This window comes from Prorops nasuta, unplaced genomic scaffold, assembly GCF_024137725.1.
Source record: "Prorops nasuta isolate Cenicafe-Biocafe unplaced genomic scaffold, Cenicafe_Pnas_1.2 PNAS00025, whole genome shotgun sequence".
Lineage (NCBI taxonomy): Eukaryota > Metazoa > Arthropoda > Insecta > Hymenoptera > Bethylidae > Prorops > Prorops nasuta.
Window position 1 is genome coordinate 871,477 of NW_027116822.1, and position 26,304 is coordinate 897,780.

At 43.5% G+C, this 26,304-nt stretch overlaps 2 protein-coding genes across 4 annotated transcripts; one reads left to right on the top strand and one right to left on the bottom strand.

The window, feature by feature from the left end:
• Window positions 1-663: 663 nt before the first annotated feature.
• On the top strand, window positions 664-7,440 carry dtr (defective transmitter release). Of its 2 annotated transcripts, XM_066741129.1 has the most exons (12): window positions 664-803; window positions 942-1,142; window positions 1,196-1,740; window positions 1,820-1,911; window positions 2,011-2,232; window positions 2,296-2,438; window positions 2,532-2,695; window positions 2,764-2,849; window positions 3,193-3,326; window positions 3,440-3,640; window positions 3,934-4,144; window positions 4,210-7,440. In XM_066741129.1, the coding sequence occupies exons 2-12, from the start codon at window positions 1,092-1,094 to the stop codon at window positions 4,848-4,850; spliced, it is 2,490 nt and encodes an 829-aa protein (XP_066597226.1). In that variant the 5' UTR covers window positions 664-803; window positions 942-1,091; the 3' UTR covers window positions 4,851-7,440. The 2 variants fall into 2 exon arrangements, with proteins under 2 accessions (XP_066597226.1, XP_066597228.1); XM_066741131.1 differs by lacking the exon at window positions 3,440-3,640.
• A 1,131-nt stretch (window positions 7,441-8,571) lies between these two features.
• Window positions 8,572-25,811, bottom strand: Gbeta13F (guanine nucleotide-binding protein subunit beta-1). Of its 2 annotated transcripts, none has more exons than XM_066741307.1 (7): window positions 25,426-25,811; window positions 15,058-15,535; window positions 13,312-13,457; window positions 12,913-13,206; window positions 12,609-12,810; window positions 12,316-12,532; window positions 8,572-12,144 (listed from the first exon to the last, which is right to left on the bottom strand). In XM_066741307.1, exons 2-7 carry the CDS (start codon window positions 15,112-15,114, stop codon window positions 12,038-12,040), a joined length of 1,023 nt encoding a protein of 340 aa, XP_066597404.1. In that variant the 5' UTR covers window positions 15,115-15,535; window positions 25,426-25,811; the 3' UTR covers window positions 8,572-12,037. The 2 variants fall into 2 exon arrangements, with proteins under 2 accessions (XP_066597404.1, XP_066597405.1); XM_066741308.1 differs by lacking the exon at window positions 25,426-25,811 and adding an exon at window positions 16,159-16,489.
• Between the last annotated feature and the right edge of the window lie 493 nt (window positions 25,812-26,304).

A 26,304-nucleotide genomic window follows, 5' to 3' on the forward strand; every position in this document is an offset into this window, starting at 1 on the left:
TAATGGAGTAATAATGAGATAAGAGGATGGGAAGTTTGTCCTGTAAAAAGGCTAATTGATCAATAATGTGGCCTAACAGATGGAAAGTTAATAATAGTTGTAAGATAGTTACGTTTATAAATTAATTTCGTAAATAAAATTTAAATTAAGATAAGAGATGTGAACATAGGTAGCAAAGACCTCTGTACGCTCCGGAGCCAATTATTCGGCAGTAAGAGAGACACCGAGATTAAATCGGCCTCGGGGTAAAGTCAGCATTTAGAAGTAAGATACGATCTTATCAATAATATTATTGAACTGTTTTGATTACCACATATTTCTAGGGAAATTTGACTCGGTTTGTAGTAATAGCGCCGTTATTCTTGTTACGAGTAAATATATCTCATTAATTATATTCTAAAAGATTTACACAAAATAAATGGTCGACATAGCTCTGGCTCCCCTCGAGCAGAAAGAGACAGAGGCTGTTCGCGTCGTTAAAACAATACACATAAATATATGTATTAAAAAATATATATATACAATAGAGACAAGTTTTAACTGTATATTGATCTTAATGAGAGAATGAAAGGCTTAATAAATATAAATATACAACACGGCTCCGCCGTGTCTTATTCAGCCATCGATGTGTTCTCGAAGGAAGGAAGAAAGAGGAGGGGTGAGGCAGAGGGCCCGGCAGAAAAACAAGCAGCGGCACCAGACGGAAACGAGAACAAAGCGAAAACTGCTGGCAGGGAGTTGAATAGATAGACCGACTCTGACTCCTCAGCTTCGAATTCGCTTCTCTACGCTCGATTACCTTGGTAAACCCTGTTTTATTTTCAATTTCATTCTTGTTTCGATAATAAAGATTTTCTTCGTGCACACACACACACACACACACACACACATGCCTCCTAACATTTAATTCCCCGTAATCTAACGCCTGCCTTGTCAACAAGATGGACGCCATCCAGTATCTTCATTGAAGCTCGATCGTTATTCCAAGTTGTATCTTATATCGATCAGCCTTGGCGTTACCAAGACAACACAATTTTGTTGGTCCTCGCGTAGAGCAAGCAGGCAGCTGTATAAATAGACGCGACTAGGTTATGTCACTGGACAAAATTTATTCAGTCTCGGAAGCCGAGGAGGACCAGGAGGTAAATATTTTCGAATAGAATTCAGCAGCTGAAATTAATCGGCCACTCCGTAGATTTTTCACGACTGTCCGGAGCAGCCGGAACCTTTTGCCAATTGCACAGAAATGAATTGGAGGGACGGCGGTATCGACGAGAATTACCTCGACAGCAGCGACAGCGGTTCCGTCGTCACAGTCATTAGCAATCCTCTCGACGAGACTCTCAAGTACTGCGAAAGTATTTCGGACAACGAGGAGGGTCGCTATGCCACAGAAATGAAGGAGAAGATTGCTTTCTGCAAAGAAGACATTGAGTCGCGCAAGGAAGAAGCCGTGGCTCAATTCTCCGATAGAATCGCTCGCATCTTCTCGACGTTGGACGTCAAAGAAAATCCCCCAAAAAAAGTTGCATCGGAAGATAGCGATATGGATTCCAGCGTGGAGGACCCGTCGCCCAAACTCGAGACACCTCTGACGAAGGACCAGATTGTAAAAGATTTAATCAGTGGCGAGTGCAACGAAAATTCAGACTATTTTACGTTCGACGAATTGAAGAAACCCGACGAATGTCTGATCAAGGGGAAGGTTTACGATTTTGACGAAAAGAAACACGGTGTAAGGTAATTTAAACTGTCGCTCAGTCAATTTTTTCAGTAGTCCTGGGCAATATATATATATATATCTATATATGCGTTTCAGGATGACCGAGGAATTTTTGAGGAAACACTGCAGGCAATTGAAGCTCTATCAAACTCCGCACTTGAACGACGTTCTTTATTTGCATTTCAAAGGTAAGGAGCAGTCTGTGTGTATGTGTGTCGAAAGATCGTTAAGGTGACAAAAACTGAAGTTAAAATCCTTGAAATGGTTACGTTTTTCTTTCAAATAAGGATTTTCGTTTATCGAAAATCTTGAGAGGTACACTGGCTTAAAGTGTCTGTGGCTGGAGAACAACGGGATAAGGGAGATCGCGAACCTGGAGAACCAGGAACAGCTCAGGAGCCTCTTTCTTCAGCACAATTTGATCAGCAAATTGGAAAATCTCGAGAGGCTGACGCAATTGGATAGCCTGGTTCTCTCGTACAACAACATACACAGGATCGAGAATCTCGGTGAATTGTACTGGGAACCTGTATCCTTCGTGGGCTGACCTTGACCTTGACCTTGACTTTCAGAGAAGCTGCCGAGCCTGACCAATCTGAACCTGTCGCACAACTACCTGCAGACCAGTTCGGACCTGGAACACCTACGAGAGCTGAAGAGCCTCACGGTGCTCGATATTTCTTACAATAGGATCGACACTGTCGAAATTGTCGAGGCACGGCCTTCTTCTTGCATTCGAAACTCGGATTGTTTACCACCTATGTTTATCGATATAACCTGTTTGTGTATATATACATGTATATTTTAGATCGTCGGAGACATGGAGTCTCTGAGAGTGCTGATCCTGAACGGTAATCCCGTTGTGAAGATGATCGAGAAGTATCGTAAGACGTTGACCTTGAAATGCAAGAATCTGCGGTATCTGGACTGCCGGCCGATTTCGCAGCGTGATCGGGCATGCGCGGAAGCATGGTGAAACGAGAAAAACTTTGCGAGGAGTAGCGTGAGAATTGTTTGTCCACTGAAACTGAGTTTTGCAGGTTACGCGGTGGTCCGGAAGCAGAATATGCCGAGAGGAAGCGCTGGCACGAAGAAGACCAGATGAAGCTCATGGCTAGCGTGAACGGTAAATGAAATTTTTCTCTGCGAGTGGCAAATTCTTGCCAGTCGTACAAAAAATCTGCTGCGAATCTTACGAGTGCCAACGATTCCTTCGCGAGCATCGTCGCGTGCGTGGGCCGTCGGTATCTCGGCGGTAGAGTTGATCCGAGTCGAAAGAAAGAAAGAAAACAAAAACTGACACAGAGAGTAAAATAGAATGGTATTAAAAAATCGAAAGGAGGAGAGTTTGCGCAAGCTACGCTCGTTATTGAAAGTGTGTGCTCGATTGATCGTAGAAGCAGCGATTTTTGAGGAATATTTGGAATATCGTCACCAGCTTCATCTTTGTTTACGTACGACCCGGATAGGGCTGATGAAGAAAAGGAAGCTACGCAAACCGGTTGGGGCGTCCGAAAAGGAGGCGGTTACGGCCGGACAGAAGAAGCAAGAGCCCGACGAAGAAGCTGAAGAATCGTGTACCAGCAATATCAGCATGGCTCTGGTAAGAACTAGTTTCGTCAAGGTCTGGTACAGAATTCGTGCTTTGAATAAGATCACCTCGGAGCTATTTGATCATTCACCACGTGCACCCTGTCTCCCCATCCTCCGCTAAAGTTCCATCCTGTGGGGAAAAAATCAGCGTCGTCCTCGTCATCGTCGGAGGATGAGAGCGAGGAGGAAAGGGAAGAAGCCACTACCCAAAAGGACCTGCAGGAAAGTGACGGAAGCAGGCCAGTGGCGGAGGCCCCGAAGAAACCCGAGCCAGCCAATCAAATCACCGAGCTTTCGATGCCTCCGAGCCTTAACGAGGACCAGGTACTCGCTTGGTATTACGCTTCATGCGCTCGTTATACTTTTTAAGCCTGTACGCGCACTCGCGATAACTCTCCCGGCCAAAACGAGGAAAAAGCATCCTCCTCCGACCCTCAAACTGGCCAACCCGCCAACCCTCTCTCCGCATCATCAATTTTTCCTCAAAAATCCTCGCGTTCGGCCACTGCAGGCGTTTGGTCCGCTTTTTCGCGTGCACCGTCGAATAAATTATGGGGGACGCTTTTTCAGCAAGCCTCATTTTTCTTTTCGACGGGGGTTAAATAATTGGTTGGCAGGTTTGCGAAAGGAAACGGAGGCTGCTGGTCGAACAAGTGGCTGCCGATGCTGAAAGGAAGAGTCTCGGAACGAGAATTCTGGACACCTGCGGCGACGACGATTTCTGCGGAGGAACGCGGCTCGAGGGAGAAAAACTCGTCGCTAGACCGAAACGCGAAAATGGATCCGGTCGGCCCTTAAAGGGGCTCCGGCCGGTTGTCCAGTCTAACGGTAAAGCTAGCCGAGGATTCGCAAAATTCTTTCCACCTAGTCTCATAGTTTCTTTCTTCTTCAAGACGACTCGGACAACATCGACGAGGAGAGGAGCGGGCGCAGCGGCATGCAGCACTTTTGCCAGGACGTCGATAGGTTTTTCAAGGACAGGGGGATCAAACTCAAGCCTGGAGTCACTTCGTTCTTCGGACGATCCTCCGAGGCCTCGTCCGGGAGATCCGAGCCACTCGTTCAGCTTCTCGACCAGTCCGATGAGCCGGAGCAGGAGAATGGAGACGTCGAGGAGGTCCAGCGTGAAACGCTGCAGCTGAACAAACCGTGTTTAGGGTCGGAAGTATTCGCCTGGCCAATGACGAGGTCTCCTTCGTCGAGCGATCCTGACGATTCCTTGAAACGATCGAGCAAGAAGGGGCTGCAGAACGGCTGTCAGGAGGCCAAGAAGAGGCGACATCTCCTGTTGGAGGAAATTTCAGAGGTGGGGGAATCCGAAGAGGAGGATACCCACCACCTAATAGGGACCAGCAGTCGGACGGATCTAATGGTGGAACGTTGCTCCGGTACCAGCCCCTCCCACGACGAATCCTCGAAAATCCACCGAGACTCCGATAAACCCGGTCCAACGACGCTCGACGAGGGACTGAGGGAGGATGTCGAAGAATGCAGAGAGAATACCAATGGCGAGTCAAAGTACACTCGCTTGTGAGCTTTGCAGACAATTGGCGAAAAGTTCTTTTTCAGATCCGGTGACCAAGGACGAAGAGACGGAGCAGGCAGTTTGGAAGAGATCTAAAGACCAGTGTACAGGAAACTCGATTCTATTAGATTAAGCAATTTTTAATTGGATTCCACAAGTCGAGTTATAGTTATTGATTTAACATTAATGTTGAGAGGGATGTCTCCCAGTTCAGTTTACATGCAAAGGATAAAAATACAGCATTCGATACTACCAAGTACATTTTATTTTGTCCACACTCATATCAATTATACAATAATAATGCTGGTGACAAAGATGAGAATGATCATGAAGGATGAATGGCGGTGATTTCAATGGCGATAATTAATAATAATAATTGATATACGCAAGTATGTGTAATGATAGTAGTTCCACTTGCAGAGGAAACAACAGTCAATCGTTTTTGTGCTTTTGTTCTCTCTCGTAATACGTTTTGGGGATTCTCGCGAAGTTGCCGGCTCTTCGATTTGGCAAAACGCTCCGATATACGTGTATGATATTGATATACCGTTGTTCATAGTATATATATATATATATATATATATCCACGAGGAAACCATCGTATTTCCAGTCCAATCATTGCCAATTCTCTTTCGCGATGTTGGCAATTAAAGTGACGCACAGGTGGAATTGTAATTTTTTATTCTCTCGACATTGATTTGGCGAGAGTGACTTTTTTCCACCTGTACGCCTTTTAATATTTTACCATTCGCGCGCCATTTTTCTTTGCGTCGTTCGACATCGCTCCTTAATAAAGAATTAACGAACTCCGATGTAACGCCATTTGCGATACTTTTTTTTAAAACCACCTCCCCTCGTCCATCACTTTCCGTACTGTCATTATTTATATATAGTTTTGTTACCAACAGTACTCATTCTTCCATATGTATATCTGGTATACTTTAACAAATGGTTCCAGTCCCGCGATCATAAAAACAACATACAGGAAACCCTATCGAAGTGCTGCACCTGTTAATCACTGTCTCCGATCTCAACGACTAATTTTCACTCTTTTTTTCTCTCACCACACCCTAGTGTCCAAAGTTTACTTAATCGAATTTGCCGGTCGAGCAGTTCTCGTTTTCTTTTCTTTGTTTTTCATTTTCTTAAGCAGCGACGAAAAAAAGGAAACGTAATCGGTGAGAAGCCATCAGTCTTTTTTATCATTTTCAAGACACGCTCCAGCGTCTTTGATTCTTTATTCGAGCCAGTGAGGAAGCTGGCATTTTTTGTGCGTAGAATTATCATTATGACGAGTGCACCTACTCGAATAGCGAAAATTATTTTAAATCCCGGTCTGTGTTATCGACCGTCGATAATTCCCCAAGAGAAACTCTGTTCGACTCAAAGTGAGTCTTTTATTGGGTGAAGGCAGCCGAAGTGTAACGTAGTGACGTAAACGTAAACGTAATTCAAGCCACGGAAAAACGGAAGCGTAAGCGATGCGAAATCAATGCGCTTACGCTCCACTTTTGCGTGGCTTGAATTACGTTTACGTTTACGTTCGCAGCGTCGCTTCATCTGCCATCGCTCTTTACTGGATTAATAAAAATACTTTGTGCGAGAAATACGTGCGAAACTCGAGGGTTGATTCAAGGTTCGATAGCAACCATACACTAAATTCAAACAACACGTATATAGTATACCACGAAACGCTCGACCGAGCAAACGAGATTTACGAGATCTCCAAAAAAAAGTCCCACACACAACTGTGACGCAGGGTTTTTCCCACTAGACGCAAGGTTTAATGACGGTCGATAAATGCTCGTAGAGTGTCGTTCTAGCGTTTCGACGAGAGGAAACTGTTTCAGAAGCTCGATTCGACGAAGCGTCCGATTTTCGCGATTCCCACTGGTTCTGCTGCTAAACGAACCGTCCGACGAAGAGGTTATGAAAAATCTTAGGTTATGTCGAACGCAGAGTCCGCTGTGGTCCTACCAGAAAAGTCGCAGGTTTCTCAAAGTGCCGAAGAAGCGAGTGATGAGGGCCGAGAGTGTCGAGAATTTTCACGAGTTTCCTGTGGGAAATCGCGAAGAAAACACGGAGCTCTACGTCTGTCTGGTCCATAACGCGATGTGGCGTTGCGTTGGCGAGCCTGTCTTTTTTCTGCTTCGCTCCGAGTGACGCGAAAGATGGTTTCGGTCCCGGGGGACAATATTATTGGGACTCTGTCGAAGCGCATGTGCACCGGGAGAGTCTCGCCGCGCCAATTTCGTTCGGCAAACATCGCGTGATCTCGGGGAGGCGCTGGAAACGCTGGAATCCTCGCGAGCGGTTCGCACTTGTTGTTTACCTCCGATCGGGTTTCTAAAATTAGCAGCGGCAGCGCCGAGGATTCTTTCGCGGGAATGTCCTGCCTGCGAGAATGACGTTCGTCCCTAACTTTTGAGGGACAGGAGGGACACGCACCCGCGCACACGGGCTTCGGAGGAAAATTGCGAACGTGTTTAGGAGTGGAGGGGGGGGGGGGGAGCATCCTATCTTTGCGATTGAGCGGAGAATAGTAAAAAGGAGAAAGAAAAATAAAAAAAGGGATACGGGCGCACGCTCCCCCCTCCCTCCCGCCCGTCGATTTCCTCCGGGAACGCGTTGCAGAGCGAAAATCCCCCCCCCCCCTCCTGCACTATCTACGCCCTAGTCCGTGTGCCAAGAGTATCACGATGTCCATCATCACGATGAAAACCTAGGCTAACCGTCCACGTACTCGTTATTTTATATACACATATATTATTTATATATATATATGTATTTATACTTATATATATTTATATCTTTGAAATATATGTATATCTTTGTTTTTCGCTTTTTATAATATAAAAAAGTGATGAAACTTTTGTAACTATCTACCATTTAACAGTGGAGACGAGTTCGCTCTGTGATGGTACACTGCTCGTTCCCTTTTTATAATGTTCGTGTTCCATTTGATCTTTTTTTTCTCACTTCCCACCCCTCGTCCCTTTACAACCCGGCACTTTCCACTTTGCTTCGTCGTCTTCCACATCGCCTCCTCTTCCGTATATCTTTAACAGCGCTTTAACCCATTCGAGACTTTACGCACGGCTTACCCTCGACCGTGTATAATTGTCGTACGTGTGTGTGTATAAGTTTGGAGAGCGATATTGAATGTTCGCCATGAATCGATAGGGAAAGAAGTAGCCGCGAGAACCAAAATCTCTTTGGAATATTCGTGAGAAACATAAGTGGAGCGTTTCGACAACGGTGGCTTCGCTCGGGAATATAAAAAATGTAAAAGAGAAAAAAAATACTCGCTCCTTCGATAATAATTGTTCGTCTCGAGTGGGTTAAGTGTTTGTGTATAATAGACGTACTATATAACGTACTTTAAGTTTATTTTTTGTTCGTAAGTTTGAAAGAGGCAGTATTCCTGGCGCGGGTCTTCCCCGCCCCGCCCCGTGGTCGTCCAAAGCGTTAACGTGTCACGAGAATAAATCGTCGCGTCGGTGCATTTGCATTTTTATTCTCCCTCGCGCACTGACACACACGCACACGCACTTGCACTCCTTTTTTCTCTCCCTCCTTACTCGATTACCATTCTGATTGAAATAGGACCCAAGCAAGGCGTTCGTGCAAAAAAAGTCAAAAACCTTTAACGTTTACTTCCAAGCATTTTTATTTGATACGTTTTTCAGGAAAAAAAGATTCATCGATCGCTGTGAAAATCCGTAAGTGGATCTCTCTCTCTCTCTCGCTCTTTCACGCTTTTTTATATTTCTCTAACGCTCTTTCTCTCGCTTCCTTCCACTCTGGTCGATGCTTATAAAAGTGTGTTAAATGTGTGTGTGTGTATATATATATGTGTATTTATGTTTTTTTTCTTCTTTTTAACCTGTGTGTGTGTGTCTTGAAGGAAAAAGGCTTTGCGCAGTTTTTCGTTCATCCGTTTCTCACTCCCTCTTTAAAATGTTTTTTTTACCTTTTTTAATGTCGTTCTTTTTAATCATCTCTCTCTCTCTCTCTCTCTCTCTCTCTCTCTCTCTCTATATGACTAGAGGCTTCACAATGAATTTTGAGTACAATCGTAGAAACAATAGAAAAATTCGAAGCGTCATCAACTTGGAGCAACCGAAAATCGGCCGGTTCCCTTGGTCGCTACTAATAAGTTGCAGGTATACGAAGAAATCCAGATAAAAAATTACAAATTACAGTCCATCGAACATCGAAATCTCAGTTTTTTTTTCTCTTCCTCTGGTTTATATTTCTTTCTCTCTTTTTCTTTCTGTATCGGTCTCATTTTGTTCATTACTGGTAAAAGAAACCTCGCGTTCCGGAGTCCACGCAATTCGTAACTCCATCCACACACTTCTTTCGCGCTCTCTCTCTCTCTCTCTCTCTCTCTCTCTCTCTCTCTCACTTGCTCTCTCATTGTTTTTGTTCCGTATTTCTTTTACAGCTGACACTTCTTTGGATAAAATTGGACATTAAAAGATACTCGACAAAATTAACAATCACGAAGGCGTTTAATTAGTATATCACTTAAATAGTATAAAAAAGGTCAATAAAACTAAAAGATATAACACATTTTTAACTCCAATTTGATAGGAAAGAAAAAAGTCTATGATAAATTAAACTTTGCTACGCGGTGAATAAAACTAAATAGTTTACCATCGAGAAAAATAAAAATTTTACAGGGATCTAGGACTCGGTACATTATTAATAATTATGTATTTTGTGGATAATTATTAATGATTCTAGTGATTTGTTTTTTTTTTCACAATCTCTCTCAATCATTCAGTCACACACTTTCACACTCGCACACATTCTTACTCTCTTTCTCAACAGGAAAGCGTGGTCACCGGACTGCGATCCTGCGTTATTTGAACGAGTGAACGATCATTGCCTCCTTAGATACTTATATATTAAATATTAATCATTATAAATTACAATCATATTAATATTAATTATTCGGAAGATTTGGCGGGGACTGAATCTTCCCGACAACATCATCGAGACGCAGAAAATTTCTTCGTAGCAAGGCGTCCCTGACGTTGTTACCGGATAACAAACTCAATTGGTGCGCAGCCGAGCCCGTGCCAGTTACAGATCGCCTTGAACTCGGTCGGTAAAGAGGCGCCCTTTCGCCTTGACCAATCGCAATTTGACAAGATGCCAAGTTCATCGGAAAAAACCAAGACGGCGTAGAAAAAGATAGAGCTTCCAGTCGCGGCGATGGAGGAAAATAAATGAATTTATTCTTCACATCGATTTCCGCCTTGATAAACCTGCTTCCTGATTTTCCTCCCCTTTCTTTCAATATACTTGCGAAATCTTTTCAGCGATCGAGCTGCTGGCGCGAAAGAGATTTCTCTTAGCACAACGAGAGCGGAAGGCGATCGGGAACCAGTGGAATGGAGCTGCTTTGGTGGCAGTTTGAAAATGTTTTTTTTTTCTTTCTTTTCCCTCTTTGCCCACGGTTTCCGTTGGTGAAAACCCTCGTAAGACAGAAATAGATTAATCGATATCGTTAACATTATTATTACTTTAAATGCATACACAGTTTAAACACCTATTTTTTCCGACGAGAACTGGACAGATTTGGAAAAAAGGAAGGGGGGAGGGAGGGAGGGGGGCGGTAGAAGGAATTTGGTTTGGGAATAGAATCCGTACAAGAAGAAGAAGCTAGGTGAAAACTGAAAGCTCGTAAAAGGTTTTGGTCTCTCTCGCGGTATAATTCCGGGACCGCGGCTTTCTTTGGGTCCTATTTCAAAGGAACTTCCGGTTCTTTGCCTTTCATCCCGGATGACGAAGATAGAAGCTACTAACTAAACGTTTTACAGTTACACGTTACATTAAATATTCCTAGCCTGATCTCTCTCTCTCTCTCTCTCTCTCTCTCTCTCTCTCTCTCTCTCACTCTCATTCCCTTGCTCACTCGCTTTCTCACGCTCTTTTGTTCTCTCTCTCTCTCTCTTTCTCTCACTCTCTCGCACTTTAATAAAAAAAAAAAAAAAAAGAAGAAACTGCGTTTCGCCCGCAGTTGCACCTCCTCTTCCGGAAGAGACACCCGCGAGACCGTTCCTTCCAAAGCAGGAAAATTCGTCAAACAGCACAGGTACCAACGACCGTACTTTCCTGGCTCGTGAAAACAATGAAAAAATCAGCGACGAAAGAATTGTGGTCCTCGCCGTAACGAACATTAATATCAAGTATACGAGATAAAAACAACGGGTCTGCTGACCAGTGAAAGCCTTAGGCGAGTGAGCGGTCGGCGCAAAAGGAAGGACGTTTCTCTAGAGGGTCTCTTCTTTGATTATTAGTGGGCCGCGCCATGCTCCAATCTATCGCAGTCTTACAGTGTGAAAAACAGTCGATCCCTCGGATAGTAGGGCGGCCTATGGCAGAGGACTGTACAAAATAAATAAACGTAAGTCTAGAAATTAATCGAGGTTGGCCATGTGTCCAGCCGGTTGCAGTGCAAAGCTATCCTTTTTGGCTGCTCTTTCACGGACCATGCACGGATTTTCCCTGTGCTCGTGTGACAATTCCTACGAGATCTCACGGTGCCGGGACAAGTTCCGTTGTGCCAATGTATACTGGGAGAACTGAGTTGAAATCTTGCTCGCCGTGAAGCTGCAGCTTTGTGCATCGATGCGAGTGTTGCGTGTGCATATACGCCCCGCCAGCTTTCGGGTCGTCTCCTCCAACACGGTACCCCCATCCCCGTGCACGAGCCTCCCGTAAGGTAACGAAAAACCAGCCGAACTGATCTCCCCTCTGGTGTATCCGTGAGGTTTCGATGCACGACCTTGAACGACTTTGGTGAACGATCCTGCAAGACGATCCTGGGGAATCTGCTCCTGGCATCATCCTAGTCCTTCATCGAGATCATCGCGATGTCAGAACCGTCGTTTCCCGATCTAGTCGCCAACCTTGCAGTTTAAAGAGCCTAAACTCTTCAGGATAATAAACGTCTTTCCAGTGGTTATACTCTTCTCGCACTCTTTTTCCTAAAGATGTTCATATTCCTATTGTTGTTTGTTACTCGTATCTATCCTCGACCAGAAGTCGAGGTTTCCTAGCTTGACAGCCTGACTTCGTGACTTGCTCGATGGTCAGTTGGTAATATTTAATGTTTGTGTTGGTTTCTGATTGGCTGTAGTTGGTTCTTTGGTGGAACGACCTAGTCACACGGACCCAGGTTAATTCCAAATGCGTAGGAACGAGTCCCAGGAGCCCGTCGCCACTGCCATACCATCTTCCGTTACACCTAAGCAAGACACGCGGTTGTCGTGACCTGCGAGGATTCCTGAAATTTTCAGAAAATAAAATTATTAATTTTTTATCAACCCTGGAAGTTTCGCTACATACTGCCAAGCGTCTATGTGCTAGTGTGGATATAAGAGAAGAGCTCGAGGTAATTTTTCTTCTCTTATGAAACTATGTATCTCTTGCTTTTTCCTCCCAATCTCCAACATACCTGCGCGTTCTGCTTTCATCGAGTCCCAGACGTTACAGTTGAAATCGTCGTATCCAGCTAATAACAGTCTACCGCTCTTGCTGAAAGCCACGCTCGTTATTCCACAGATGATATTGTCATGACTATACATCGCCAGCTCCTGGTCCGCTCGTATATCGAAGAGTCTGCATGTGGCGTCGTCCGAGCCCGTCGCGAAGGCATATCCGTTCGGGAAGAACTACAAAAGCACGTCGCTCGTTACACCAACAAAAATCTTCCACCACTAACATTCATTCTTCAATCCCAAAAATTACCGTCACAGCGTTGATGTCACTTTCGTGTCCCGGGAAGGTCTGTTTACAAGAGCCCTCGCGAATATCCCAGAGCTTCGCGCTAGCGTCGCAGGCACCGGAGACAAATGTGCGCGAGTCTGGTGCTAGCGACAGGGACATGACGTCACCAGTGTGTCCAATAAACGAGGTGCACTGTTGCCCAGTCTCGATGTCCCACAAAGCACTAAGGAACAATTTCAAGGTGAAATTTATGATTTCTGTTGTTCTTTTCTTTTTGAGAGTGCTCTATGCTCGATCCTTGAGGATTTGACGTTAAAATGTTTACCAGGACATGTCGCCAGAGCTCGTGACGATTTGGTTGTCATCGTAGAACCGACAGCAAGACAGGTACCCGGTGTGTCCTGGCAGTTCCCTACTGACCCGGACATTTCCTTCTCTAGTTTTAAGGCTATAGATAGAACAAATGTTGTCAAGGCCACCGCAAGCCACGTAACTGCCCGAGGGTGCGTAAGCACAGGTCATGACCCAGGAGGATCGCAACGGGATCGCGTGGACCTTGTTGGTGGTGTAGCTGTCCCAGACTATCAGCTTTCCGTCTTGGGATGCCGAGACTAGGTTTCTGTGAACGAAGGTTTAACGTTACCGGATGGATTCCACAGAAACTTTCTTACAATAATTCGGTGCATAAACGAACTCTGGATGAACCGTAGAAAATTTCAGATACCTAGAATCACTTCCCCAGTGCATCGCGTAGATCTTGGCCAAATGACCCCGAAGAGTACGTCTCGTTCGCATCTGTATCCGCCCGATGGGCTCCATACCCGCCGTGGCGATAGCCAAGGTAGTGTCGCATGCTGCTTTTCTGGCATCCTGAAAGATGAACGAACAATCAATAACTTCCCATCTATCACAATTTCCAATCTACAAAAGAACAAAAAAAGTTCAACTTGGACTTTGCACAATCGATTCTCGAATTAATTCGTATTACAATTTTGTCCTTTGAGAAAATATGAAAATTGATATGTGTGAATGGATGAATTAGCCGAGTAAACTTATGCATGAGTTGGCAGATTTAAGGCTCAATCGTGTCAGGGGTTGTTAATGGTGGATTTTTAGTGTGGAAAGGATAGTTTTGAAAGAGCTACAGGTTTTCAGGGGCTTTGAAGCTGTGTGTACGAGCGTGACGGAGTAAGGGGACGAAGAGAGAGAGAGAGAGAGAGAGAGAGAGAGAATGTTGGTGGTGGAAGGAGATAGAGAGTAGCGTGTAAGAGGGGCAGGGATGGTGGCGTATTGATCACAGAAGCGACGGTTATGCCGCGCCCTACCACCACCACGCTACACCACTCTACTATCGGCAACTCGTTTCTACCACCATGCACACCAAAAACACCATGGATATTCCATTCTCGAGAACTTTAAAGGGCAAACTTCTACCAGCGACTGACCGACTTTTTAATTTTTCCTTCAAACTCAATTTTAGGACCCAGCAGGCCGCTGAATAATTTACTCTGGCCCAACGAAGATAAGGCATTTTTTTTTTCACGGGATTGTACGAAGATACAAAGATAAAGGATTGTTTTTTTTAAACCGGTATCGAGATGTAATAGAAAAAAAAAACATTTGAATCGACTACATTGAAGCGAAATTGCGCATAATTACACGTGATTAGAAGTTATCTAATAAATGGTACAGTGGCTTATTGTTGGATACTTCCATGAATTTAAATCCTCGACAAATATACATTGCTATGCTCATCGATCGCAAGATTCTCTGTAGGGAAAGGGAAAGTTGCTGACTCCTCTTCTTCCTTCGAGTTGCCACACATTTTCCAGGCGAAAAAATCCTCTACTAGGTTCACAGACGTTACTGTCTCTCCTTGAAAACATCCTGACAATTCAACGAGCTATCGCTTGTGGTGAACAGATATTCTGTCAGCAGGAAACCAACGTGATAAAAGCTTCAATCTTTTTATGGGCGAGGAAGAAAAACAAAAACGCGCTTCGACCGATGGAAAATTCTACAACCTAGTTTGGTCTGTAGCAACGATTTCCCAATCATCGAGGATGAGGAGTTTGCTGAGAAATTATAACCGACATAAATGCAATCGTTTCTACTTTTAGTTAAACTTTTCGTGCCTGGATGACCGTGCATGTGGCTAGTAAGAAACTCGCAGTTTGCAGTACTCTCTTTTGAGTAATTTGCAATGATTCGAGATTGATTCAACGAGTAAGAATAATGGAATTTAGAAGAGTGTTTGTAGAGGGAAATTGGATGATTCACGTTAAATTGCGATAGTTACAAGATGAGGGTAGGGGGACTTGAGAAAAACAGGAAGGGTCGAGGATATGTTTAAAGGCTGCAGGAAGCATTTGGAAGGCAAGGGGCGGGGTGGAGGGTCGGATGGCACGTGGTTGGTGAATGTAAGATGAAAGTGGTGGGCGAGCGTTGGTCGTCCTGCTTCGGGACTTACACGAACGGCATTTTTGAGTGACTCCGCCTCCTGGCGAAGATTGTCGAGTTCGTTCATGCTGCCTGCTTGGCGATGTGCTTTATCCTATGGCCGTTTGGCGCACGGTATGCGATGGTTGATTAGTAGGACCGCCCGGACAGCGGATCGCGAGAGGCTCCTGCGATTATCGTGCCGGCTTCCTGGAGAGCCTCCTCACGTTGGGCCCTGTGTCACGCCGCCGGCGCTTTCTGTGGTGCGCGACGGCAGCCTCCCTTGAGCTTTCCACCCCCAACGAGAGGTGGGCGCGTGCAGAGATTCGACCTCCAGCAAACTCCGCCACTACCAGCTCTCGCGGTCAATCCTTCCGGCTTTTCTGCTTCTACTCCTGACGATTTTCCTCCAGAGCCTTCCGTTTCCGCCGCTACAGCAACCAGGACTTCCCTGACTCCCCCACCCCTCGCACCAGCTTCGTCACCCTCTAGCGAGACCGTCTCCACACCTAAAAATAAAAATCCATTAAATTCTAATTCCTATGTGAAACGCACACGCACGCACACATACACACAGTCGGTCATGGGAGATTCGCACAGCCCTTTTCGTATATACCTCTGGGATCTTTCTAATAACGTAGATCTACTACAAACGATTGATTTGCTCGCAGCGTAGAAAAATGCTCTTTTTCCTGAATTATTAACTTTTCCTTTAAAAGACATCTCACTATTCGGGATAACCGTCAACCGTCGCTTCAACAAAAGATATTCTCATTTTCCGGTCAAGCATGCGCACTTTGGAGGAAATGCGAGCAATTCCGGGTGGGTGAAAGAATTTGCTTTTCCGGCCAATGAATCTAAACAGTTTTAGAGGTACTTTTGTGTTTCTTTTGGGTTTGAACACATCAGTCGAAAAACACAAACACAATATGTATTTTCAACACTGAAAGAAAAGTTGTTCCTAGTGGTTTCGGTTTCGACGCACAGTTCGACGTAAACGAAACTACAAATTAGGTCAAAAGGGTAATATGGGAATCAATGGGCCTAGCCTCGGACCACGGATCAGTTTGAATTCGATGCTCTTGTGTTGGTAGGTTTAAACAATTCTTGGGGTTTTCTGAGGAAAACTCACTCTCGTCCCGGTTCCACTGCTGTCAGAGCGTCATCGATGATAACCCAACATAACCTCTCTCTCTCTTCGGTCGTTTTGAACTCTACCACTTCGACGCCCTCCCCCGAATCCGGTAGAAAGCCCCACTGGCCCCACTGTCAGGATTCACGAGTGCACGAGCACGAGGACTTTCTGCTTGCTTGGCAGGCAGAAATCAGCGTGAGGGAGAGTGGTAAAGAGTGAGACGCAGAGAGGAAAGAGCGTGCGCGCCAGAGCTTTACTGCGTTCCGGAGGCGTTCATTGGCGCGTGCACTTTTTTATGCCGAGTCCAAAGAGAATCGATCAAGTGTCGCCTCACCTAACTAACCCCGGATCACTTGGAGCATTCACGCGCGAAGATGCACGAGGGAGGATCGAGCGATCGTTATTCGCCTAGTTGTGGAAACGTCTCGTGAAACGGAGCTTTACAAAATGTCTCATGTCTCTCGCAAGATGTCGAACCACACCCAGAGATGAAATGGTGAGGGGAAAAGCGACACTAGCGCCTTCACCTACCGGCGTCTTGTGGTGGACGCCATTGTCGTCTGACAGGTTGCCGTTTGTCATGGGATGATGTAGAGATGTCGCTATGGTACGAGTAAACTCAATACGTGTGATTCCAACCAGGCTTGATTGTAACCGATTGACCAATATTTTTCATTTCACTGGATAGTATTGAGTATTTATTCATAACAAAATGGAATGTGTAATAAGCAACTCTGGAATGGAAAAGACAAGGGAAATGATGGAATTGACGTAAGAGACAAAAGTTTTTGACACTTGATGTTATTTATCGAATGGCGCTTCCATTCTTGATGAATCAACAAGGCCACCGCATGTCGCATCTAGTCCCCTCTCCCCCCTACTCCCACAGTTTAATTATTCTCATGGGTGAAACCAGTCTTTTTATTTCACTTTTACTTTACACGTGTCTTGAGAAATGTATCAATGCTTCCTTGTTGATTAGTTAAACACGTTTTTTCTCTAGTTGCTGGGTAATAATGACAATTATCCATTTTAACAGTGGGTAATGAGTTTAATCTGTCTATAGCTTTTGCTCTTCGTGTCACACATTGAATCTTTTATTTTTTCCATAGGTATGTTCACCAGAATAAGCTAGATATTTAATTCAGTCCAGGTCAGTCTGGGTGAAGAAGAAAAGGATACGAGCAACTGAAAACTCTGTATTTATTATGTTAAGTTTTTGAATGGATGGTGCTGGCATACTCATGATACCACTCGATATGTATTTTGAGGTAAGTAAGTGAGCCTTCAATAAGAAAGGTTTAACATGAATTCTGAGCGAACAGTCTTCATATATGTAAATGGTATGAAGGCTCAATGGCATAACGGTGCTATAAACGCAGCTAACAGAATATTAACTATACCGTACTTAAATTCTCAAAATCTTGAGTTACTGTATCAGTTAAATTGATTATTATTTTGTCATTTTTATGAGACTTGTTAAGATACTTGGTAGAAGTCTTCTTCTTTGTACTAAGTCTAGGATAACTTGTTCATTATAATTGATCGTCCTAATAATTCTAGATAGCTTTAATAAGATCTAATATCTTTGATGATTACTGATTGAGACAGCTTTGCATATATTTAGTAATATGATATTTTAGTTAGTAGTACCTGAGTTTCTGAAATGCAGCTTTTAATCTGTTTATTATGTTATCTCTTATATTTGCAAAAGTGGTTACCCAGATTTATCTATTCTCATCAGTAATATACTTATGCATTCAGATAAGTGGTTTTCCATCATTGAATTCAGATACTCTTGATTAGTATATGAGGCACAAGTTTCTTCATTTTAACTATTAATTGTAGAGGTTTACTATTATTACCTACTTGGAGATCGTTTATTAACCCTTGACTGAAACACTCTGGAGAATACCATTATCTTATGACATGCAAGCTACTGAAATGTTTCTAATGAAGGAGCCATTCATTATTTTAATTTTAACATATTCATATGTCATCTTTGAATATCATTTTAAATTACAGTATAGTTACTTGTAGCAACTAGTTTAAGGAGGTCCAAGGTAAGTTGCATTAATTTAAAATTGGAAATTTTTTCAAGCTTTAATTCTAAAGATTACAAATTAGTCTAACAATAAAATGTTTTAAATATACTGGAAAAAGTAAGGATTGTTTATAAGAATTGTTACAAATTTGTAATTGCTCATACACTCAAATCATATATGTAATGAATATTTTATTGTGCCAATATTTGCCTTGCCTCCCTTTTTTAGAAAAAAATTCATAGTTTAGTCTTTTATTTAAATTTATCAGTGATATTCAATACTGTGAGTATATAGCTTTTATATTGCAAATTATAAGAAACATTGTTGAATTAAGTATTTTAAGATTAAATAGGCCTTGAGTACTATTAACCTTTTAACCACTTTCTCCAGCCAGGTAGAATCTAATAAATCCACATTCTTTAATAATGTTAAAAATCTTGAAAAGTTTAAAATGAAAAAGTTTGTACATTATTGACTTTGTTTGTTGAACAGTATTAAATATAAATTTATAGTTTTAATCATTTTGAATCATTTGTAAAAAATATAGAAAACTTTATTCTGAAATTCGTCATTACAGGCTGGATGAGTCCAATGGATTCAGCTGGCCTTTGACGTTATAAAATTGATCCGGTCGGAGAAGGGTTAATGCCGGGGATTTTCTATTGAAATTGATATTTTATCTTGTCGAGAATGAGTCTATATGTGGGATGTTCACCTAGCACAGAATAGCCAAATTTGTGGTTGATCACTATAGAGTGATTGAGCCTGTCTTGAAGAAAAAATTGAAACAGATTTTTTCTAATTTAGTATTAAAAAAATTTTAATATTGCTAATGAAGAATATGATTAAAAGAACCATACGTCCCGTTTTTAGACAGACTTTCTAGTTGTACTTAAAAACAGATTCGGAATTCAAAACTATCTTAACATTAGTCTAGAGCAAAGTTACCAACATTGTTCTTTTACAATAAATTTAAACCAAAAGACAGTCACGTATCATATGTGTGTACAATCAAGATCTGTTATTGCATTTTGCTTTTAAAAAATCAATTACTGGCAACTTTAACCCTAAGAAGTAAAAAATTTGTAGGTCTCCTTTTTTTTACCCTTAGCTGTCACTGTGGGGTAAATTTGACCCCAACCGTCAACAAGTCTATTTTAAACACTTTTAGTCGAAGAAATAGGGACCTTATAAATTCAAAACTTATGATGAAAACGCAGTTAATTATCACAAATTAAATACTTGTATTTATTTCTCAAGAGACACTACTCTCTTATACAGCAAGTTTGTTTAACGAAACATTAAAAAGACTTTGGAAACTATTTTATTTTTACGAGTTTATAGATGTAATGGTTTGGTTGCAGGTTTAATTGTGGACATTTTGAAAAGATTTCGAAGCGAGTTTAAATTTTCCATCCATTGCTGAACGTCTTGGTAAACTTATCCGTTTGGTAAAGCTTGAAATTGAATAGAATTTCCTACAGTTTGCATTTTTTACTAAGAGACGAAAAAACTGGCCTCAAACTGGCTTCGCCGTTTGGTTTGTTAAAGCGAGGGCTGGTGGGAGACTTGCGTAAGCAGCAGTTACAATTTATTTTGATAAATCTACTGAAATGTATTTAAACGCATCGAGGATTATTATTTCTTATGCGAAAAAAAATTGTTGGTCATAAATCAATGGTAAAGAAGTAACCTCTAAGGGCCTCTAACAACTTTTTCATTCTTTTACCTTCGATAACTTGCTCATTTTTTATGCTAGCTTTATCATCAACTTAAAAAGAGTTAAAAACTAAATGTTTTTCTTCAAATCGACATTTTAACATTCCGATACGAGTCAATTTTACAATTTCTCCCATAAGTTTACTCGTTAAACGAAATATTAATCGAGTCTGTTTTCTCGATTATTTGGTCATTGACCTTAAGGCATCTTTGTAGATATTCAAAAAATTCCATAAATATTTATAAACATTAAAATCGAAGAATTATTTTTTGGTCGTTCTGAGAATTAATTTGAGCACATGGAAAAGTTGACGAGACCTTTGCAGAGAAGACAGAGAAGAGAAGGACTAGAGCGACGTGGACTGTTCAGAGATATTTCAAGAGCGTGTGGAATACTGGTTGTTGCGTTTACCAGACGGTCGTTCGACAGGACTGTTATGGCAAACTGCCATTGGATGCAGAAAAAGGTGTAGGAAGGAAGGAAGGAAGGAAGGAAGGAAGGAAGGAAGCTCTTTGCAAGCTCCGGTTTGTTTTGCAGCGTTTCTATCGAGCACGCCGAGGTCTCCCGGCGGCGGCAATTGGCCGGGGTCTCTGTAATTCCCGGATGCTGCGAATCGAGCAACAGTTGAGAACGGATGGGTCAACGTCCAATCCGTGGAGGGTATGCCGCCGGGCCGCCACCTTGGCAAGCTCGATGCTTTCTCCTCGAGGATGTCACGTCAGTCGGTTGTGTCGACGGATGGTGTCCCGGCGGCCGTTTGACCAAGGCGCCCGCTGCGCATGCGCCGAGCGACGCGACGGTTTGCCAGCCGGTGTTCTTGCACCATGGCAGCCGGCCACGCGTTCCGATCAATTATAATACCTCGTCATTCTCGAAATTTACGGGGAACACGGCTTAAAATCCACCTGGACTCGTTCTCTTCCGACTGACTTGAAGAATACTAAAACTAATAATAAAGGAAAATGGCGGGCTCTTTGTTCCATAATATAATATAATATCGCGAATCGAAGGAAGAACGATCGATCGGCCTTAAAATATACCTAGCGCGGTGTGTGGTGTGGTGCGGCGCGGCGCGGCAGGCCTCTAACACCTTTTCCTAAATATATAAGCCTTCCGCTTTAAAGACTGGCGTAATATTTAAAAGCAGGAAATCCATTTTGCGTTATATATCCGCCCTGAAGGAAGGAGAGGATTTTACGCGAATGAAACAATTTGCTACGTGAGTATGGTGCTTTTGGTACGGCCAAATGGAATAGATTGTGCGCAAAGGAAAAGCGAGGGCTTAAAATAAACTGTGTGACGTAGACCGATCGATCGATCAATCAATCGCCTGCAAACTGCACTGTAAAGAGAAACACTTGTTATACCTAGCTAGACACGGCTATGGTGTATACGACTATTTTACGAGCCGCGCGACCAAAATACTCGACGCAAATTTTGCTCTCTACGACACAATATATTTATTCCTTATTCTTATACCATTGCTTTCTCGGTTAAGAGAGTTTTCCACGAAGCTTATCTCATCGAACGAGTGAAATAATACTAGGCCTGGGTTACGATAATTTATTCTTCGATATGCCATCGAGAGAGAGAGACTCTCTCTCTCTCTTCAATTGCAATGTCGATAAAGAAAACTGCCAACTTTTAACAATGAAATATTTTATCATTCTCAAAGAGAGAAAATGGGTTATACGGTTATCGAGGGAGGCTGAAAGCGCTAGCTAGACTCTAGGAATACAGTTTTAACGGAGGTCACGAGAAGATGAGTCAGATTTCTTCATCCGAAATGTCTCGGTTGTTATATAGGCTCGATATTATCGAGCAGTAAATTATTCATCGGTGAGTATCTTTCTGGTTGTTGGATGAAGGAATAGGGAAGAGAAGGAAAAAGAGTGCGGAATAAGCACACCTTGATAGGAGGAGGGGGGGGGGGGGGGGGGACTGGCCGTTTCGATCGATGCTTTCTCGTTCCGAGAAAAATATTGTTCTAAAGTCATATGTTCCACGTCCGCGCGCGGTCGCTCTTATCGTGGAAAAAAACAACTACCTAAAAGACATCAAGTTTTTTTTTCTAAATTGTAGCAACGACTCTTGTGGCCAAGGGCTCGCTCTAGTTTGAAATATTAAAAAAGCATTCGCAGCTGCGATGGAGCTTTTAAAAATAGGATTTATGGTAAATTGAAAATGGGTTAAGGTGGATTTTAAGTCTCGAAAATGGTGAAAGGTGGATTCGTGACACTTTGAGGCGATGTCAGGTGTGTGACGTCAGTGGAGGGTGTGGTGACGTCAGCGCAACCTGAATGTACAAGTCGCCGCTGCTGCTGAATCCCTCTACTACTACCAACCGCCACCACCACCACCACCGCCCGTTTAAACTTGGTCGAGCGAATTTCCAGTGCAGAAAATACAGAGAGAGAGAGAGAGAGAGAGAGAGAGGGGGGGGGGGGTCTCTCGTTAAAAAATGATAAATCGTGTAGGGATAGAGAGGATGCTGTGTCTTGGCGGGTCGATCGAGTTCTAGCCGAGAAACGTATTTCCGGCGTTGAATGCAACTCGCGTTAAGAAATTAAGCTGCGAATAGACCGATCGCTATTTTTACGGGTCACTGTGACGTCAGAGCTGGCCAGCAAAACCGGCACTTGGATGTTTGGATTATCAGATACAGCGCGCGGATGGAAAATAGAAGCATTCGTAAACACCTTTTGTTATTCGACGCATTTATGAAAAAAGAGAATAGAAGCTAAGGTGGCTTCGGGGAATCGGTTCCGCGGTGGATCGAGGGATTCGAAGGATTTTTCGGGACGCTGTCGTAGCTCGAATTTAACATATATATATCGATCTTCCGGAGAAACGCGAATGCTCGATGGGCGATAGGTCCTAATGTGTTCACCAGTCTTTCTTTGCTCACGGAACGCTTTGTCTACGAGAACGATAATTCGTGGGTGGGTGTAGAGGAGCAGAGGGGTAAAGCGAACCCAGGGGGTTAACGCTGGACCGGCTTTACCAGACGCGGAGTATCATCCAGCATGAACATGTTGACCCTTTCGTAACTAGCACGGTCTACTAACCGTACTGTCAACTGTAATCGCAATTAGAAGCCAACGGCTGCTTCTTTTCTCCCTAAAAGAAACCAAAGCAGGCATCTGGAACACAACACGCGAGACGAGGTTCAATCCCACCAGCAAAGTTAGCCCTGCTCCAAATTAAACGGTTATCTCGCCAAATTCGTCCCCACTCATTTTTCAAGTTCATCAACGTTCTGTATTCGACGGATATGACAGCTCTCGAATATTCATGGACCTTCGGCTCGCCTCTCGTTTTTTCCTATTTGCAGAGCGAGGAAGAATAGCGGTGGTGGGATATTCCCTGAGAAATTTTGTGGGGCGAGAGAAAATTGTGAAGCTTTGAAAAATTCCTGGGATCCAGAATTAGAAGAATCGTCCGCTACTTCCTGGCGTTCTAATTTTGAAGTTACAAATGGGAGTTGATGTAGGGGAGATTTCGAGTCAACTAGAAGCACTTATTGGGCGCAATTGCATTCGAAAATAATCGTGCTGGTTATCCGCACGATTCGCGTATCGTCCGTGTACAGTCGCTGACAAAAACAGGCTGCTATTTTTCCAATTAAAATACTTGGTAAATAATCTTTATTCACGTTCCAACTTTTCTACGTAAGTAAGAAAAAAAGTACTTGTGCATACGCGCGATACGCGTTGCCTGTTCGACCGGACCTTCTTCGTATACTACTCGTTCCAAAACAATTATTGACTCTAAAACGTCTTCCTAATGATTTTCTTCTGTTTTTTTTTCTTTTTTCCAGAAAAAGAAAGATCCTAGAGATAGATAGTCTCGATGAATTCTTCTTCTGAAAATTTGCCGTCTCGCGAACGTTGCTTTGTGTACTGGATCAATTAGTCTTGATTAAGACAGTCGTGGCATCAATTGATCCAAGTACGGCGCTTAAACCGCTTCTCTCTATTATTAATCCTGAAGAAAAAATTTCAAGGAAAATTCATACGAGCGCTCGATGCACCCTGGAATAATATTAGGGAAACTCTCTAGTAATGCTATTTACGTGTAACAGGCTTAACGAGTAGCTTGCATATAACAAATAATCATTTCCGACCATTTTACTTCCTCGCTCACACTTTTTATTGCGTAATTTGTGCATGGAAAATTAGACGATCATAAATGTACACTATATTTAATCAAGTAACGTCAGAAGTGAACAAAAAAATACTGACGCACCATTATAATACAATCAAGAAAGGCATTTAAAGTTATCTCGCGATTATTGGAATAAAAAAAAAACAGAGGAAAAAAGAAAAAAGACACAAATCAATCGTTTACTGCTATTGAGAAAATTTTCCCCCTTTGATTAAATTTTCAGCAAAGCTGATGAATTATTTTTTCAATATCAATACTAGTATTTGTTCTCATTATCATTGTGTGTACCTTTCGAGATAAGCAGACTAGGCTGCTGTAAGTTGACACTAGAATTGAGCGGAGAGAAGAGTACGTGCCTAATAGAGCCCACTACTCGCGTGTAATGTGCAAATATTTTCGTGTACAGCGCAGACGTCGAGTCTTGTTTTTTCCTAAGGTTAATTGTAGCTAATAACGCAGAGAGAGAGAGAGAGAGAGAGAGAGACAGTGTGATTAATTTGTGCACATGAACGAGAGCAAAAATCATTACTCGGTATAGAGAAAATACACGTATCATTTGATTTGTGACATTAGCAGAAATGGGTTCCACGACCGTCCCATAAGGCACGTCAAATGCTAATGTTTTTAGGATAATCAACGAGAGCTTCGAAGCTCGAACGTTATTGTTAAGGCTGTAGTCGAGCACTGCGAACGAGGCAGCAGTTGTTACCAGTTAATGAGACTCTTCCTGCCACGACTCGACTTTCCTCATTCAGAAATTTAGGCGATGAAAGTGGAAGCGCTACGAATGGCAGGAGAGCGTGACGCATTTTGTTATGACGGTGCTCTATGCATTTTTTCCTTCACTTTAGCAACGATTAGAGGGGGGAGGATTGTAGTGGGAGCTTGCGAAAGCTGCCAGCGTGTTCGTCGGAAGACAGAACGAAACAATAAAAGTCGGAATTGGCCAGATCTTTCATCAATCGTGTCTCGACGAACATTTTCCAAGAGTCTGATAGAGGAAGTACGAGTGAAAAGGCGAGAGGAGGAAGAAGCTTCGGGGGACGGTCGGTCGGGCCAAGTGGAAAATCTGAGCAATGACAACGGGGAGTATAAATGACTGCTCGGTAGGTAGGAAAGTGAGGTGGAGCTGGTTTTTGAGGTTCTGCCAAGGTTCTGCGAGGAATTTTGACAGGCAAACCCAGGCGGCCGCCATATTGGCAGTTCTTCCTTCGAGCAGCACACGAAGGGCCGGCTGATCGACTCGGAGGGTTTTTCTCGCTTAAAAACAAGTGTGCGGAGGGTGCAGGGTGCAGGTTGCAGGGTAGGCCTGATTTGTCGGGCTCGACGTACCTGGAGCTCCGCGCAGGAGCCGCTGTTTGTCGTTTAATAGCCTCTCCGCCTTTTTTCACGAGCAGTTTCTGCCCAAAGACGGCGTTTCGCTAGAGTACCGGGCTCTCGCATCGATGACTACGCACTTTCCCACACTTCCGCCACTTTTTCTCCCGGGAAGAATTTTCCTGGGGACTCACTCGGGTTAAAATCGTGATTAGCCGTGGTTAACTCGGCTGCGACACGAGTTTCGAACCGGCGAGTCCGCGACGATCGCGCGTTCACTCCGTTTATGGTCGATAACGAGGATAATTCTCATCAATGGCCCACTGCTTGCTCGATTCCGTTGGCCGAGCCAGGCTCTGCTTGCTCGCTGCTGCTTCACGGCTACTTGCTGGCGCCAGGGCGGGGCTCCGTGCTGAGACACCGGTGGACCCCGTGCGCAGCCGAGTCGCCGGCTGCCGGAGATGCACGAGCTTGCACGACGCGGCACTAGCGCCAATTTCTCCGCGTCGATCCTCCTCCCGTGTTCTCTCCAATGATAAGTTGCCATACCCCCTTCCTAAAACTGATCGACCTGCTACATACCCACCGAGCTCGAGCGCTCTCCTCCCCCCCAAAAACTTTGACCGACCCATCACAGATGGCAGACCCTCCAAAATCCTCCCATTAAAAGAGAACATGTACATAAATCTCCTAAAACCCCATCAATCTTCGTAACAATGAAAACTGGTGCGCATAAAGTAAAAATGTGGTAAAAGTAGACGTTCTCGAGGCTGGAATTTTACAAGGCGGAAAATATGGGAAAGTAGAGCGTTGTGCGGTGGAATTGGTTGGAAGCAGCGGATCGCTGGTGTTATCAATATTATCAGTAGCAGCAGTAGCGTTGGGTTGGTGGGT